The 18,019-nt window shown below is 46.0% G+C and overlaps 1 protein-coding gene across 2 annotated transcripts; it reads left to right on the top strand.

The window, feature by feature from the left end:
* Nucleotides 1-950: 950 nt before the first annotated feature.
* MAPRE1 (microtubule associated protein RP/EB family member 1) lies at nt 951-11,333 on the top strand. Of its 2 annotated transcripts, none has more exons than XM_017822731.1 (7): nt 951-1,055; nt 1,735-1,858; nt 4,424-4,569; nt 6,156-6,360; nt 6,726-6,835; nt 7,533-7,685; nt 8,064-11,333. In XM_017822731.1, the coding sequence occupies exons 2-7, from the start codon at nt 1,738-1,740 to the stop codon at nt 8,118-8,120; spliced, it is 792 nt and encodes a 263-aa protein (XP_017678220.1). In that variant the 5' UTR covers nt 951-1,055; nt 1,735-1,737; the 3' UTR covers nt 8,121-11,333. The 2 variants fall into 2 exon arrangements, with proteins under 2 accessions (XP_017678220.1, XP_017678221.1); XM_017822732.1 differs by lacking the exon at nt 951-1,055 and adding an exon at nt 1,503-1,523.
* The last annotated feature ends 6,686 nt before the right edge of the window (nt 11,334-18,019 follow it).

Here is an 18,019-nt window from a genome sequence, read left to right as displayed (position 1 = left end):
TGTGCTGGGTGGTAGAGGTCAGGCTGTAGAGGGGAGTCTGATCCCTGGCTGGGCTAGGAATCAACTGCAGCTATTCAGTGAAGATGTAGTCTGTCCCAAATAGGGATACAACCTAATGGGCAGGGACACCTTCCACTACGCCAGGTTGTTCAAAGCCCCATCAGCTCTGACCAACACATAGTTATGGTCAGTTAATTGCTTTTAAGACTAAGGTTATTTTTCAAAAAAAAATAAAAAATTAAAATCTTGTCTCATTATCCAAAGATCTGGGGAACCAGTAAGGACTCAATCATGAAATCAGCAAGACATAATAATTTACCTCTCCTTGACATCTCAGCTTTTACAACATAACTGAAAATAAATGTGTATCTTACAAGTTCAAGCCATCCATCCACTAGACGGATTGCACCGGTGGCAGCAGGACTGCACAATTCTACCAGTTCAGAAAAAATGCCCTTAATTTCAGATTGAAATACGAGAGCCCATCAGTCTGGGCTGGGCTGTGCTGGGGTCTGGGCCTGGCTGTACCGGGTGGTTCGTACCCGGTGGTCGGTGCCAGGTAGTCAGTACTGGGGGGGGGCGGTACCCGGTGATCGGTACCGGGGCGTCGGTGCTGGCTGTACCGGGGGGCTGGTACCTAGTGCTCGGTGCGGGGTGGTTGGTGCAGGGTGGTCGGTCCCGGCTGTACCCGGGGGTCGGTCCCGGCATTCCCCCGCCGCTCCCTCGTTCCCGATCCCCGCGCGACCCCTCGGGCACGCGGGACCCCGCGGTGTGGGCGGGGCCACCGGCTCCGCCAATGGCGGGCGAGCCCGCGGGGCGGGGCAATGCGGATGGGCGTGGCCTACATACGTAGCAACGCGGCTGTTGGCCCCGCCCCTTAGCAACCGGCCCCGCCCTCCCTCCCCTTCTCGCCGGCCCGTCCCGGCGCGCGGCGCTCCCCGCGCGGGGCCGTGACGCGCGCGTGACGCAGGCGCGCAGCGAGCGCGTGACGCGGTCCCGGTCAGGGCGGGCGGGGCCGGTTTGAACGCGGGGCCGACGGGGCGAGCGCGGCGCAGGTACCGGGGCCGGGGCCGGGGCCGCCGCGCGGGAGGGGGGGACCCCGCGCTCTGGGGGGCACGGGGGGCACGGGGGGCGGCCCGGCGGGGCGCCGCCGCTGTGAGGGGACCGGCGCGAGGCCTGCAGGGCCGGGCCGCGCCCCTCCGCGGGCGGGGGTGCGGTGGCGGAGCGGAGCGCCCGGCGGGGGGGCGGTGAGGATGGGTTGGGGGCTGCGTATGGGGGGTATGAGCGGGCCGTGCCCCGCCCCGCGGCGCGGGCGGCCCTGCCCGGCGGCAGCTGCGGCGGCGGCTCCGCTTTGTGCCGGCGGGGCTGGGCGGGGAGCGGCCGCTCGGGGCTGATCCCGCGGGAGATACCGTGAGCCGGGCAGGAAGTGTTCCGGCCGTTCCCGGTGGCGCTGGGGAAGAGAGGGGATGAGTGACTCGCCGCGGCCGTGATTCCTTTTCAGCGGTTCCCACGTGAGCGCCTCGGTGCGAATTTTTCCTGGGAAATCGCGGAGCCGAGCCCCGGGCGGCCGCGGGGAGGGAGGGTCCGCCCAGCTGTTGGCAGCGGGCAGCTCCGTCGCGATGCGCTCGCTGGCGTGTCGGGAAGGCTCAAAAGGAAGCGGCTCCACCTCCACACAGCCCCTGAGCGTGGGGGACCGGCGTCTGCGGCACTCACACCTCTGGTTGTGTCTTTCAGAAAATGGCAGTGAATGTGTATTCTACTTCAGTGACCAGCGATAACTTGAGCCGACATGACATGCTGGCGTGGATCAATGAGTCTCTGCAGCTGACGCTGACCAAGATCGAACAGCTGTGCTCAGGTGAGGAGTCGGTGTCCCAAACAGAGTCCCGAATGGGATGTGCACCCTGGTTCTGCAGAGGTGCAGCTGTGCAGTGTGAGCCCTCTGTGCTGCCCTGCTGTCCTGCTCCTGGCTTAGTTCCTGGTGTGAACAGATTCGTGGTCAGTGTTATGAGCCAGTTATGGTTGGAGTGTTATTGAAGTGGTTGTTAATGGTAGTGTAATGAAAAGGCACGTTCTCCTGACTCACTACAGCATAGGTGCCATAAGGAATGGGCAATAATGTGAAAAAAAGACTGAGGAAGAGAGTGCTTTCCCATGAGGAGGAATTAAGTATTGAGTCTCAATGGGTAGAGTAAGTCTTAACATGGGTAGCTAGCTGAATTATAGAAGAGCACTGGAGTGTGAGGAAGGCAAACTGGTGACTCGTGGGGTCACCTGCAGGACTTTTACAACTCCTTCTGGTCCCAGGGCACGTCAGTCTGTGTCAGCCCAGCTGAATCTCATGTACAGTTATAGGCAGAAAAGGGGAAGTTGTTGTGGTACAGAAATGGAGTCAAATGTCATAGTAGGGAGGGAAGTGTGGAAGGAGGAGGCTTGTAGGAATGAATAAAAGATAATAGTTTGCAGAGCTGAAAAAACCCGAGGCTAAAAATGCAGCCTGAGTATGAGATGATTTGGGTGACTGCAACAGGCACTCAGTGAAAAGTGGAAGTGTAGCTCATACAGTGTCTTTGACTTAAGGTGTTGCTCGTGGGATGAGAGATGTGGAATAAAAGGGGGAACAAATTTAAAATAAGTTTGGGACTGTCGATACAGCCTGGAAAAAACAATCCCAAAGATTACAGAGTAGCAGGGGACTCAAGATAGACATCTGAACAGGTATTTGTGGTGCCTTTTGTCTAATGTGATGATGGAGAATAAACTGCGAGGGTGAAGGAACTAAAGATCTACACCCACAGAAGGAAGGGAAGTGATCAGCACTGTCTGCTTTCGGATGGGCAGGTTAAAAACCTGTCGTGTGCAGGGTTGATTTGCACAGCAGAGAGGTTGTGCATTGGTGTGAGTGTTCAATGCTGTGAGAGCCCTGTGTTGAAGTGAGGGTGATTATTGCTGTCTCTGCAGAATTTCAGCTCACCTGTTTTAAGGGAAAGACGGAGAGCTGTTGATGTACATGCTGAGTAACGTCCCTTTCCTGTGTCTGCAGAAATGCTTTGTGCCTCGGCAGGCATGAAGTGGCTTTTGCTGTCATAGTCCTGTGGAAGCAGGAGTTCCCAAGCTTGCTTTGCTGCCTTTGGCAAGGGCAGTAGTAACAGCAACAGTTTGAGGTTGCATAAATGCACAAAAGATGACCTTTGACTTACGCTGTGATCCCTCTTTTGATCATGCTTATCTCTCAGACTGCCAGTAGTGAGCAAACCCCTGGTTTCTGGCAAGTCCTCTGTGTTTGAGTTGGGATTGGAGTTCTGCAGCAAGTGAACTGAGAGACAGTGGAGAGCAAACAGCAAGAGTTGTTTTTTTTGGTGTGGTGTTTTTTTTTTCTTTTTTAATTTGCATCAGTGGATGATGTCAGTCTTCTGGTAGCAGGTGAAAGTGGGAGCCCCTGCAAAATATCTTGATGGAAAGTGAACTATTATAGAATGTGGTTGAGATGAATAGAGTAGTTTGGGGCAATGCTGTTATATATTACTTCTTGGTTTTCAGATAGCTCCCAAAAGCTTGTTGTGTAGCTGTTTGATGGTTTAGGTTAGGGTTCCCATTACTCCTTAATTAATGCATGCTGGTGGGGGAATAATGCTCCAAATGTTGTGCTGGTGTTTTCAGTGGCACATGCTTGTGTATCATCACTTCAGAGTGATGATCTAGTTTAAATTTTTTTTTTTTTTTTACTGTGTGTGTATATTCTACAAAACCCGATTTTTGGAGGTGATTATCTGCTCTTTGTGGCTGAACTGAATCCCTCTCTTGCTCTTATTACAACAAGAGCTGAATTAGAGGACATGAAGGATTTAAAATTAATAGAAACACTATCTTATTTCAGTTCTTTGATTAAGGCCTGTTTTAAATATAATCCAGCTTAATTGGCCTTTTATCTTGGAGGGCACCTTGAATTGTGTATAGCTTCTATTTCTAGGAAGTAAATTTGGATAATGGTGAAATACGATTTTTAGAATAATGCTTTTTCTGATTTAGTGCTATTAGTGTTGTTAAGAGGAGATTACATGCCTGTTGGACACATGTAGCATCTCAGATCTGTACTGATATCCACGAAGAAAGGCAAGTCAAATTACTCATTGGATTTTTCTTTTTACCTTTGAACTGTGGAGGCAGGATTGCTCTTATTCGTAAGAGTTCAAGTAATGAGCCCAAAAGTTTGGTTCTGCAGCTCCCATAAGCTTATCTGCGGCCATGCTGCACAAAAAAGGAGACTGAAGGTTCCTGTTTTCTTGCCTTTGTTGCCTTTAAGGGCTTGTGTAGCTGAGGAGTCAGGTCAGTTTGCTGATCTAACTGGAAAGTAATTTGTGAAGGTTAGTGAGCTGAGCTGACTTAATTCATCCCAGGATTTGTGTTCTTTTCCTTTTGGCAGGTGCTGCATACTGTCAGTTCATGGACATGCTCTTCCCAGGTTCTGTAGCACTCAAGAAAGTGAAGTTTCAAGCAAAATTGGAACATGAGTACATTCAAAACTTCAAGGTTCTACAAGCAGGTTTTAAACGAATGGGTGTTGACAAAGTAAGCTGGGCTGTAACTGATTTCTCTGTGTTCTTAATGTTGGTGTAGATGGGATGTACTTTCAGATTTAGAGCTGACTAAATCTGGGAGCAGAATTTGCTTTTGGTTTGTAAATCTCAAAACTTTTGGTTTTGGTTTGCATTGGGGTCCTCAATTCATTTAGGACATGATCTGCTTTACTGCAGCCAAGGGCAGGTTTCTTGTTCTTAACCATGAGGTGAATGTTTCCATTTTAATTCTGTGCAACTTATGTTGACTAATATTGAAATTTCTATTGGATAAGGTTTGCCTGAACTTCCTTTTTTGGACCATGTTTATATGAGGCGTGCTCCCATAACCTACTGCTGTGATAGTCCTAAGGATTTCAAGTTCTTCTTTACCAGTATGTAGAACTATATAATTGTTAAGGTTGGAAAAGCCCTCTAAGACCATTGATTCTGACTGTGCCCCCTGCACTGCCAAGGCCACCACTAAACCACCTCCCCAAGGGCCACATCTACACAGCTTTTAAATACCTCCAGGTATTAAAACCTGTGATTTTTAGTGAGTGAAAATGAGATCTGTGAAAAAGCTTGTTCAGATTGAATGACAGTTGTGCTTATGGAAGGGGGATTTATCCAGGTGATAGTGACAGACTGTGTTTGGTAGGATGTAGAACATCCTGTGTTAACGCTTTTTCCTTCTTTAAGAAGACAGCTTGTTGTGTGCTGGCAGCAGCTCTAACACAGAGTCAGTCTCTGCTTGGGGACAGTGACTTGTGCAGTCTGTCCACACCTGGACAACCAGTGTGGCTTCCAAATGCTGAATGGTCATTTGGAAAGTGGTCATTATGAAAAAACTCTTCCCTGTGAGGATACTGAGGCACTGGGACAGGTGTCCCAGAGAAACTGTGGCTGCCTCATCCCTGGAAGTGTTTAAGGTCAGGTTGGATGGAGCTCTGAGCAACCTGGACTAGTGGAAGGTGTCCCTGCCCATGGCAGGGGGTTGGAATGAGAGGAGCTTTAAGGTCCCTTCCAAACCAAACCATTCTGTGATTCCATGAATCTGTGGTCATGTAACAGTCGTGGCTCCTGGTCCCTGCCAGGTCATGGACCTCAGCTCGTGACCTACAGACAAGACTTCACCATTTGCTGCATCTTTTTAATAATCTTCAGTTACACACCCCATTCCAGAGAAGCTGGAATCTGCTATAAAGGTGATGTTTTGCTCTTGTAGCAGTTCTGTGTGTTGGCAGGCTGTGGATTTGGTCAGCAGTTCATATTCATCAGACCCAGCACTGCCTGAACCAGCTTCACGTGGACAGGAAGATTTGTGTGTGAGCTTGATGTAGCAGAAACCTTGCTGCAGAATTATTTAAAATTATTTGGACTCTCACAGTGAGCCTGATTTGTTTTTCATTCCAATTATTAGCAAAAATCCTACTGTTTGACATAGTTGTGGTCAAGGAGGATTTTCTCTAGACTGGACAAGAATTAGATTTGTATGTCTTCTGAGTGCATTAATTTTAAAACTTTATATAAAAATACAGAGGTTCTTTACCCTTAATATGAGTCTAATTTTTTTTTTTCCTTTTTCCCCTGCTTCAGATAATTCCTGTGGACAAACTAGTGAAAGGAAAATTTCAGGACAACTTTGAATTTGTTCAGTGGTTCAAAAAATTTTTTGATGCAAACTATGATGGGAAGGAGTATGATCCTGTTGCTGCTCGACAAGGCCAAGACACAATAGCACCAAATCTTGTTGCTCCAGTCATGAACAAACCCAGAAAATCTCTTGGAACTGGCAGTGCAGGTAGAGAAACTAGTTAAAAGATTATCTAGATCATCAAAAACTCTGGGGAAATGAAGACTGGGTTGCTATTTAAAATTAGTGTATGGGCTTATAGTATTTTGCATCTTGTTTCAGAGATGTTAGGCTCAAACACTGAGGCTGCTGTAGTACCCAGGTGTCGAGGCTACAGAAAGAACAGTCTTCTCTAAAAGAGAAAATGGCAAGGATTGGTGCCAAGCCATGCCAAAAAAAAAAGCACATGTCACATGGAGTCAAGGAAGGAACATATCTTCAAACTCTTGCATGCCTAAGCATGTTTGGAGGGGGGATAGTACCTTTATAGGAGGGAGAATTAATTGGAGTTAATCGGTGAACTAATCTTGCAGCCCCGCAGAGGCCCATTGTTGCACAGAGGACCCCAGCAGCTCCCAAAGCTGGGTCTGGGATGGTCAAAAAGGGCGGAGGAGACGACGAATCGGCCGGACTGATCGAGCAGGTGGGTACAGCACAGCCCTGGGAGTGACCTCTGCTTGGCAGGGTTGTGTGCAGGTTTGTTCCTCCAACAGCATGAAATGTCTGGTTGGGCAAATGGAGGAAAACTGTCTGAATCTAGTCAGCTCATTTAAACTCACGTAGTTGGAAGCCTTTGTCAAAATGCCTTGCTCTCCTGATGGGAGTGAAACCCCTCCTGCACAGGAGTGCCCAGACATTTAACCCCAGTGTGTGCCGTGTCACACATAGCATGGTTGGTAAGTATTTCCACAGCTGTGTTGCAGCTCTCCCAGCATTCCAACAGAGCTATGAGCAGCTGCTCCTTCACTGAAATCCTGAGTGTAACACAACTGAAACTGCTGTCAGCGGGAGAGTTGTCGTGAAAGAATGTGTGAGCAAGGAGAACTGCAGGCAGGCAGTGCTTTACCTATTTCATGGAATCAGCCTTTAGAATTTCCATGTGTTTTCCATGTTTTGCATGTGTTGAACTGGATGTTTGTTGTGGCAATAATATTATAATATTACAATTTGAGAAATAGCCCTTTTCCTCCTCTCACAGTCCCCCTCCCCTCATATCTTGGTTACTGCTGAAGTGCTTTGCATATCAACACCCTTCTGAGAACTTTGGGGACCCGCCTTTTGCATAGATCCTACTGAATTCTGTCTCTGGTGGATAAATTATTATTGATGCCCCTTGGCAGATCAATGTATTGAAACTTACTGTTGAAGATCTGGAGAAGGAGAGAGACTTCTACTTTGGCAAATTGAGGAACATTGAATTGATCTGCCAGGAGAATGAAGGGGAGAATGATCCAGTGTTGCAGAGGATTGTGGAAATTCTTTATGCCACAGATGTAAGTAATCTGTTATAAATTGGGTTGCACAGTTCCTCCCTGCCCTTGTAATTGGAAGCTGGTTTGCTTTCCAGGGCTCCTTCTAGTTCTATTTTTTTTTTTTTTGTCCCATGAGGTTTATGGCCTAGCTTTTTCCTGTAATAAAGGAGCAGATAGCATAATTATAGTCAGGCAGCAAACAAGGTTGGCCTTTCATGAGAAGTGTGTAACAAATAGATCAAAGATGAGGAAAATACTTCTGGTAATGCATCTTGACACTGTAAATAGTGACTTAAGGGTACCTATCTGAAGTAAAAGGGGGGGGAAAGGCACACAGAGTAGCTAGGAACTGGTTTGACATCAGATTTTCATTAAAGCTCTTGTTTTCTTCCCCTTCAGGAAGGCTTTGTGATACCTGACGAAGGAGCACCGCAGGAGGAACAAGAAGAGTATTAACAGACCACATACTGTACCAGCAGAGCAGCAACATCAGAATTCTTTGCCCCAGATCATGTGCTTAACTGTAAAATACTCCACTTTATTCTTAGAGGACTCACTGGTTTCTTTTCATAAGCAAAAAGTACCTCTTCTTAAAGTGCACTTTGCGGAAGTTTCACTTTTACAGTGGGTTTGAGTTAGGAGCTCTTTCTCACGCTGTAGCAGAGCAGTATTCACATCGAGGTGGTATATTTAGGGAGCAAGAGGCTGAATATTTGGAACTCGTTGCAGAATGGTTTGCTGGTAAAACACTGGTTTGTGGGAAGACTCTTTTTGTATCTAAGGTGGCGTGTAGTAGAGAAATTAAAGACTCTGACTCACAGGAAGATTGAGTTAATGTGAAATTGCAGCACAGAAATTATAATAAATGCCTTAAGAGTATTTAAAATATGCTTCCATATGCCAAATTGAAGTAATGTGATGGGAGATTTTATGTGCTTCATATTGGGGTAGACGTTTGTTTAACTCCATTCACTGCTGTCCGAGAGGCCTTGCGTGGCAATCTCACTGTGTCAGCAAGTGCTCAAAAGGGGCTATTAAAACAAAACTCCATTCCTATGTAAAGCTGCTTACTAAGTGATTAGTTCTCGATGAAATGGGCCTTAACGTTGCCTGTCACAAGATTAGAGGGAGTATGAACAGCTGAGACACATAAATTACCTTGAAGAGTGCTGAAGCCTTTCTCTGTGGCATTGTGGCTTTGCCAAAACGTACTGTGTTTTCTGTAAGAAAAACAAAAGCAAAGGGCATCCAGTCTCACTGCCTAAAATGTCCTTCAGAAATAATTTTTCTTCCTGGCTCTTGTTTCTATTTGTTCTGTTTATTTTCATTTCTTTTGGAGTCCTTTCTGGTCTCTCATTTTTCCCTTTCCCATCCCAAGGAATGCTGATCACACCCTATAGTTGTAACAGGACTTGCACTGTGCAACTGGCTTTGAATGAAAGTGAAATGAGCATATGAGGATGATATTTTTCTGTTTTCTTTCTTTTTCCCTTCAAACCAGGGCATATTAATAATACTTGCCAGTTCAGTAGTCTTCTGGGGTAAAAACTAAAAGATGCTGGCTAACAGAGCTAATGTTATTGCAGAAAATACAGTACTGAGACTAACTTAAATATTAATATTTAAAGTACTTTCCTTAACTGTCCTTTTTTGCTATCATGCCCCTCATTACTGTTGTGTTTGGCAAGATCCTGCAAGACTTCTGACCCCCCTTCACTACTGAGATTGATCAGTCCCGTTGTGCTTGTATTCATTTGTTTCTGGTGGTAGCTTGTCCTAAAATGTGTGTAGGAGAGCATTTTATGGTAATTGTGTAGTGCATGAATCTTTGTGAAGTTCAGAGAAAAACCCAAATTCAGTGAATGCCAAAAATGCAAGTATCTAGCCATTGTTTAAAATTGCAGTGGTGCTATTTCTCTTGTGGCCTTTTAGACTTTTGTTGCCCTAAAACTCCATTTTACTGAGAAACCATATTTGACTTGGATTTTTCTTGACAGGGTTTTTCTATTTTAAGCAGTTTCTAAATAAAGTTCTGTATTTCAAGAGTGTCATGTCTGCTGGAGTCTCTCGTGCTTTCAGATACCATTAGGCAGAGCTGGAGCTCGTGGTAGTTTTGTGGTGAAGCTTGCAGGACCTGGAATTTCAGCTTCCATTCTCCAGCCCCAGGCATTGCTAACCTCAGTGACAGTAATCTTGGAATTTTCTTTGGAGTGTGCTGGGGGAAATGGTTGCTTGAGTTCTTTTTTTTTTTTTTTTCCCCCCTCTCTTTATTTTTCCCTCTCACAAGTGGATGGGATGTGAGTGTGGTGTTGATTTCCTCCTCCTCCTGGTGTTGGAATGGGGCTGTGTAACAGGAATGCTGCCACATACGTGTGTTTAACGTATTTTAAAACTGCTAAAACACTGGTTTATTAGTTATAAACAAATGAGATGTTAAGTGTTTCTGTCAACAGGCTCTGTGAGCAGACTGACTGTAAACTGAGTTGATTTGTTTGATTTGAAGTGCGTTTCATAGATGAGCTTCAGTTCTCCTGTCACAGCTGTGTGCACAGACCAGCATCTGCAGAGAGGTGCTCATGGGGTTTATCTGACCTTGGAATGGGAAGTGATCCCTGCAGGGCTGCTCCCGTGCTGGGGAGCACCCTCCCTGCCCCTGAGGGCTCTGTGGGTGCCTTACTCTGGAGAACAGGCACTGCTGGCACTGCCTGCTGGTGTGGCACAGCTGGGGCTGGACTGCACAAGCACAGACATAGAACTGGGGTTTGAGGCACATAAAATCTTCTTTACCATTACTTCCTTGCTTTGAAGTCGGAAGCATATTTTTTTCGACTCTAAATACTCCATTATTCCAGCAACTCAAAGCAAAAGATGGCAGCAGGATGTGGCTGAAGGTGAAGATGACTTTTGAGAGGCCAGAAGTTGTGCACTGGGACCTGGTTGCTTCAAATCTCTTTCTAACAGGATTGTGTGCGTGGAACTGGGAAGCACCCAGGTCATCAAATGGGTTGATTTTGGACAAAGCAAGTAAACAGCCTTTTCTGCTAGGAGAATGCTGAGTCAGAATTCCTGCTGGTGTGCCTTGGGAGGCTGATGGATGTGTGGACATATTGGACGTGCATTATAAAGCTGAATTGCAGTGGCAATCTGGTCAGTCACACACTGCTCAGATTTCCAGTTGCTTACATCACTTCTTTGCTACCAAGATGAGTTATAAATAGAATGGGGACAAACTCATAGAGTCAACTTATGGCTCTGTTATAGATATCTTGGCATAATCTGTTTTTTAATGTCCTTTTTTGGGAAGCAAATTACAATAAGCCCAACTCAAACCCATAGACTTAACGTAGCTACTCTGTTACCCTGGTACAGTATATGCTGTTAATTTTAAATGCTCACCTGCTGGAATGATTCCAATAGCATCCAACCTTTCCTAGTATCTTAGTTTATCAGTTATTTGAAAAACAAACAGGATGGAAGAAGCAAAAGCGCACATCTCCTTTCTGTACCAACATGTCTTACTTGCAGGTGGACTCGTGGATGTTTGTTTGTTTTTTTTTTTTTTTAACTTTTATTATTCGTTTTTTAAAAAATTCCTGGTTTGCAATGACAATTCTTACTGTAACTGGTAAAAGCCTTCAAATAAAGGCCAGAAACTTCCTTGCTGTCGTATCACATCGCTGTTTAGTGTGACTGCTTGAGCACTCAGTCATCTCGTAGTCCAGTGGAATGTTCTTCCACGGGAACATGCTCAGAAGTGGGAGTTGGGAGCATCCTGCCAAGGATAAGGCTACTCACAAGGGAAAGGTATTTTTTGCAAGTTGGTGTGTGAACTCAGAGGGCTGTACTGTAGATTCCAGGCCAGTCTGGTGGTGCACAGCCCATGCCTCTATTCCTGTACTGGTGCAAGGAAAAGAGGATAATAATGTGGGCTGTTACCCCAGGGCTGGGACCATCCCAGGCAGAGGAGAGGGAATTTGTGTCTGGGCTCCTGTGCTGTGTCACCACAGCTGAGGAATTACGGATGTTTAAATGCAGAGAGCAAGGAGAGACAGAACCATTTCAGATTCATAATAACCACTTCTGGTTAGCTGGAATGTGAGATGGCAGCGGATGGGGGTGGGTGCAGCCCTGGCACTGGTGATGCTCGGAACACAGGGAGCAAAATCCGAGGTGTGACTGCAGGAAGGAGACCTGAATGAACTGGTGAGATCTCCTGGGAAGAGGTGTTGTGTTCCTCACAGAAATCCTGTTTGCAGAGTTACTGGGCGTGGAGTCAGCAGAAGGAGGAGTGTCAAACGTGTGACCAGAGAATGTGGAAGGTGAGTGTGGGAGTAGAAATTAGAGAAGGTCGCAGTGACAAAGGATAAATGCATAAGAACAAAGTAATGCTGTGGAATTGGACAGGGAAAACTGGGAAGGTGCCTGATGTGGGAGAACACCCCTAAGGAAGGGAAGGAAAAGTGCACTGCTCTGTGGCTAAAGAGGAGTGATGGGTGCACAAGTATTTGGCAGGACTGTGTGATCAGGTAGCTGTGCTGCAGGAAAGGAGCTGGGTTTGATAAAGGCAAAGTCCAGCCAAAGAAAGGGAAAACAAGTGGGGTTTCTCTGTCGAGTAACACCTGTTAAGCTGAAGAATCAGGCTCTCTGGAAGAAAATGCTCTTTTTGAGTTGCTCAGATTTAAACCATCATTAAGACAGTCTTTATCTTCCAAGAAAGTATTACTTTTTTTTTTGATAAGGAACAAAGTTAAACTAAACTTCTGAAACTTTCTAAGACCAAAAAGGCAGTTTCCAGAAGGCAGCCCCAGCTCTGGGCAAAGGCCACTCTCTGTAAAAATTGCCCTTTTCTCTTTTTCAACACAGCTGGCTGGCTTTGTGAACTGTGACCTTTAAATAATATATTTACCATTGATATATATTTTTATACGTATAAATATTTATTTAAGCGACGTAGAAATATTTCTACGATGTGACAACATACAATAATATTAAATATATATAACTAAGTTATAGACATTTATATTATTTGTATATAAATGTATACATATATGTCTAAAAATGCTTTTGTCTGACCTGTCAGAACTGTAGGACACATGAGCTGGTGTAATTTTTGTTTTAAAGTCCAACGGATGTTTTGTGGACATTTTTCTCTGAAAAATATTTCATAAAATGGTTGCCTGTCAATCTTCTCATAGAGCTCTGGCTCTGATTTTGTCCCCAGGGGATGCATAAGGATGAATGGACATTCAGGAGTCATTAAATCTGAGGGGACAGCACAGATCTAAACTGCAACATGTCCAGAGCTTTGCAGGTTGATATTTATGGAGTGATGAACAGATGAGGTTAAAATGAGGGATGTTGGAAGTGAGTCCATTTTTGAGACCTGAATACAAACCTGTGTTTAATCTTGGCTTTTCTCTCAAGGAAGGGCTTTCTGGGAGAGTGAGGAGGGAAATGACCAGAGAGGTTTGTGATAGTGGCTGTCAGGATGGCGGTGAAGCCCCACAGCAGCCCCACACAGAGGGTGGGAGGTGGGGCTGTCACCCCGTGAGCTGCAGATGCACAGGGAGGTGGGAACAGATGGAATGTGCTGCTCCAAGGGTGAGTTGCACCACAGCAAGTGACAACCGCCTTACTCTGACACAGTGCTGAAAGGTGGGACATGAGGAACTGGTGGTGACCGGGTTCTTTCTGTTCCAGGTAAGGCTGATCTCTGTAAAACTGTGCTTGCACTGGCACGAGCTGGCAAGGGGGTTACCAGGGGTGGTAAAACTTTGCAAACAGAGACCATTTCTTACAGAGAGAGTGTCAGAAACAGTGACCTGTAAAAATCACAGAATTGTCCAGGTCGGAAACATCTTCTAAGATCGAGTCCAATCCCAGCACTGCCAAGGCCACCACTAAACCATGTCCCCAAGGGCCACATGTCTTTTTAAATCCCCCCAGGCATGGTGACTCCACCACTGTCCTGGGTAGTCTGTGCCAGGGCTTGACCACCCTTTCAGGGAAGAAATTTTCCCTGTTGTCCACCCTAAACTCCCCCTGGCACAACTTGAGGCTTTTTCCAGTGCGTTTACTGTACTGCAGCTGTTCCTCCCTCGATATGATTCTTGTGCCACAAAAGCTCCACGTGGTCCATTGGGGAATCAGAGTGCTTTTCAGCATAGGAAATTGTCAGACAAATGTCAAAGATGGCCTTTCACAGATACCTCCCGTGCCCAACAAGTGGAAGATACTATTTCTGATCACTTAAGGTAAACAACAAACTGGCTGGGAAACATCTCTGGAGATACTTGATGAAATGAATTCCATCACCTCCTAGTTTATGATATGCTTCTTATGAAAAATGTTCCTTTGCTTCCTCCTTCAAACATTCAATATTTAAAGGCAATAACATTCATGCTGGAGGTTTCCAGTAGTAAGGCAAGATAACAGTTGCAAACTGTGATTCCCTTTTGATCAATTTAGGAAAGTTTTGAATGGGGAGTGATAATCACAAAGCAATTTTAACACTTCAGAGTTAAGTAGTGGTTTGTTCTGTGTGCAAAATCATTGCAGATATATGTGCAAATTGGAAAGCAGCATGTCCAAATTTAAAAATAACTGTATGCCATACCTGTCCAGGTGTGTAATGGCCATGAACTGCACCATTCAGCCTTCCAATAAATGTGTTTGCTGGTTTGGAAACCCTGGAAGTTTGCTGCAGGGCTCTTTTGGGCTTCACCTTTGATACATCTATTACAGCCTGCCATATTTATGATCTCTTTTCTCAGTTATGAATTACCTGGTTGAGTCTAGGCCTGAATTTGCAATGCTTGTTTTCACAGGTTTGAGTGAGTTCTGCAGGCAATGAAAGAAATTATAGATAATATTAACAATAGAGATATCAATGACACACATTCTGAAGGCTGACATTGACTGTGATGCTTCACAGCCTGGGTAATGACACTGTCCTCTGGGATGAAAGATGAGGGCGAAGGAGTAGCAGTTGCAAAAGTAATTTCCTGATTTATTAAAAAAAAAAAAAAGGAAGAAAGAAAGGGAACACCATTTGTTACTGGTGGTAGGCAGTGTTTATTTTCACAGCCGTCTTCCATAGTTCCTCTCTGTCAGCTCCACAGAACCTCAGTAATTAATTCTGCTCCCTTTGATACTGTGCACATGACTGTCTGTCCTGCAGGAAGGATCTGGACTATGTGTGACCCAAATTCAGTGATCCCATGCTGGAAAGCTCTCCAGAATGCCCCCAAAAAGTAATCTGACTGTAGGGTACTTCTGAGGCCCAATCCTGTGTTCAGAGCTGCTTCCAATTAACTGTTTCTCCTGTGCTGCCCTGAAAAGTGTCTGCTCCTTAAGCATTCATTTTTCCATCAAACAGAAAACATGAGCATCCTCCCTGATGGAACTGGCTTAATAAACCAGTCCCTCATTTAAGAATGTCTACTATAAAGTAATAGGTTTGGTGATAAATGGCTCCTTTAAATGTGTTCTCTTATGGGTTTAATCAGTCTGGTTTGGCTATTGTATGTAAAACCATGAAAGCAGTAGATTGTGCCTGTTACAAAGGCGACCAGGATATAAGTTATGACAGCTATTCTCCTCCATGGGTTCTGGATTTACAGAGGTAAAATGGCCTATTCAGGAAGATTAAAAGAACTGAGCTTAAATCCAACCTGGAGAGAGACTGAATTGAGGCTGGAGGAGGAGACTAAAGCTGTAAGAGGCTATTGCAAAAAGAAGTCTGACCACACCCATGGTGGTGAAAACTCAGGGAATTAAATTCCATATTAGACAATTTTTTTTCCTTTCTAACACTAATGGCAGGGCAGGAGTAGAGGATGAATGTCTGATGGAAGTACAAAAGTTTGGACATTTAGGAGAAGGATAAAGATCTCAACTCCACTGTAGGCTAACATGGTTTATGGAGTTTTTCTGTTTGTCTCTAAAGGTTATTGTGGCTGAAAAACGTTTGACTTGCAGCTCTTTTGGGATGGAGCTCATCCAAGGGCAGAGGCAGGAGGAAGCCTGTTTGTCACTTCGGGTGACAGTGAAGTCTAGAGAGGCAGATGGTGGCAGCCTTTGCCTGAATTCTGAAAACAACCTGTTTCTTCTCTGCAGCTTGGAGAGATTAATCAAGGACTGCACTGACAGTCGTGGGCCTGAGCAATGTCAGCCTGCTGGATGGAATTATTGCCCAGAGAAGCTGTGGATGCCCCATCCCTGGAAGTGTTCGAGGCCAGGTTGGATGGGGTTTGGAGCAACCTGGGCTAGTGGAAGGTGTCCCTGCCCATGGCAGGGGGGGTTGGAATGAGATGAGCTTTGAGGTCCTTTCCAACTGAAAGCCTTCTGTGATTCTGTGATATTTACAAAATTGCTGCCTGTTCTGGGGCTGTGCACAGTGTCTTTTTCTTGGAAGTCACAGGGATTTTGCCTTTGTTAGTTCTTTTGTGATTTGGGGATGTTACCAGCACCTCTAATACCACGTGTACCTGTTGAATGGCTGTGGGTGCCTGAGGTTAAAGGCGTGTGAAGCCACAGTGCCACCAGTGTGTCATTAGTCCTGTGTCACGGGATCTCTCGGTGCAGACCTGGCACCAAATTCCTTGATATCGGTGACAGCAAATGTGTGGGGATCCCTTCCCTCGCTGAAGGGACAGCTGTGCCACGGCCTTGGGTTACGGGCAGGACGCTGCTCCAAAGGGGTAAATGCCTCCTTCACACCAGGACTTTGGGTCAGCCTCCCTTCTGTGAGAGGGGTCCCTGAGGGGGGTAAACCAGTGCCCTGAGCTCTGGTTGCATTCCCTGGTGTAAAGCGATGCTCACAGCTCCTTGGAACTCTGCTCCCAGCACTCTCTGACAATTCTGCTCCCTGCTGTGGGGGGAACTTTTGCTCCCAGTTCATGGGACTGAGCTTTGCACTGAGTGTGGCTGCTGTGTGCAATGTGGTCACAATGGCAAGTTCCAGGTAATTGCTAATTTCTTACTCCTGGATTTTTTCAGGTCCCCATTCGTTTTTCATTCATCTTTGGCAAGGCCTCGTCATGCTTTATTTAATTTTTTTACTACTCACTGCTAAATGGTATGTGGAAACAATTAAAAATCACTTCTGCCATTTTAGATATATTTTTCAACCATTTGTATGTCTCTTCCAGGTCTCCCAGCAATGCATTTGTCTCCTGCCAGGAAACAATCTCTCCGAGATTCTCTCCAAGAACTCTGGACTTGGAAGACCTCAGATCCTTTCTGTGCAAGACAGTGCAGCAAACTATTGTTGTGGCTGTGTCTCAAGTGGGCAGTGAATCTGGCCTATAAAATTGTCCTTGGATATTTTTATTGCTCATAAGCTACTGGCATAATATAAATACTGATAACAGTGGATCAGTGGCACTTCTCTCCTTGCCTTGTACCTTCCCATATCAAAATGGGAATTGTACTTTGCTACTGATGCTCCCATGCCTTCTGAGTCCCTGGGGAATGGTAGCTGCACCCCCAGGCCAGCTCTTTGGAGAGCAGGAACTTGGTTGTGATCATTCTCTAGCTCTGGGCTCTGCTTAGTCCTGCCCTGGGAGGCTCTGCATCCTCACACAGCCTTTGCTCCCTGGGTTGTCGTGCAGAATCCTGGGGGGATGTTGCTGCGCTTGTTGCAGTTCAGATGCTCTCGTGGCCTTTCCTCAGTGCCAGTGATGCACCCTCAGTGCTCAGTCTGCCCTGAGCCACAGTTATGCACAGAAATACTCCATCTCCTCTATCCTCATTTGGCTTTTTATCATTGTTTTCCTTTCTCCACCGTCTGTGTCCAGTCCCTTCCACTCCCTCCTGTTTTCTGCTTCCCCTCAGACTCACACTGTGCTGTCTGTGTTCCACTGGACTCTCCTGAAGAAGCAGAAGCAGTGGACTAGATTGAATGGACCCTCTTCCCCTCCCCTTTCCCTAAAGCAAGGCATTTGCAGTAACACACATGGAGCCTCAAACCACAATGCCATTAAGTGAGATCCTTCCTCTTTTGCAGGTACTCCTTGGGAACTGGTGCCACCAGATAAAGTTCATTCCTGAGCTTGTTGCCTCCTGCTCAGCCACTGATAAAAGCCAGGGCACTTCCCTCACTCCCATTAAAATCACACAGGGCAGGCTCTGGTAGGACAGGTCCCTGCTTCAGCTCTGGGATTTCTCCATTGCACAATGGTAACAGGCTCTGCTGCTGGGATTTTAATATTATCTTCCTTCCAAGTAAGACTTACTCATACCACCCTTCCAGGTGCTGGGAAATTTGGGGGGGGGGGTGGTGTTATGGCTTGTGGTTTGGTTTTTTCACTTAGCTTGGAGGGTGGGTTGGGGCAGAGAGGCTGAGCTGCCAC

The sequence above is a fragment of the Lepidothrix coronata genome, unplaced genomic scaffold, assembly GCF_001604755.1.
Source record: "Lepidothrix coronata isolate B3197 unplaced genomic scaffold, Lepidothrix_coronata-1.0 Scaffold99, whole genome shotgun sequence".
NCBI classification, from domain to species: domain Eukaryota; kingdom Metazoa; phylum Chordata; class Aves; order Passeriformes; family Pipridae; genus Lepidothrix; species Lepidothrix coronata.
This window is presented reverse-complemented; position numbering and strand designations above follow the sequence as displayed.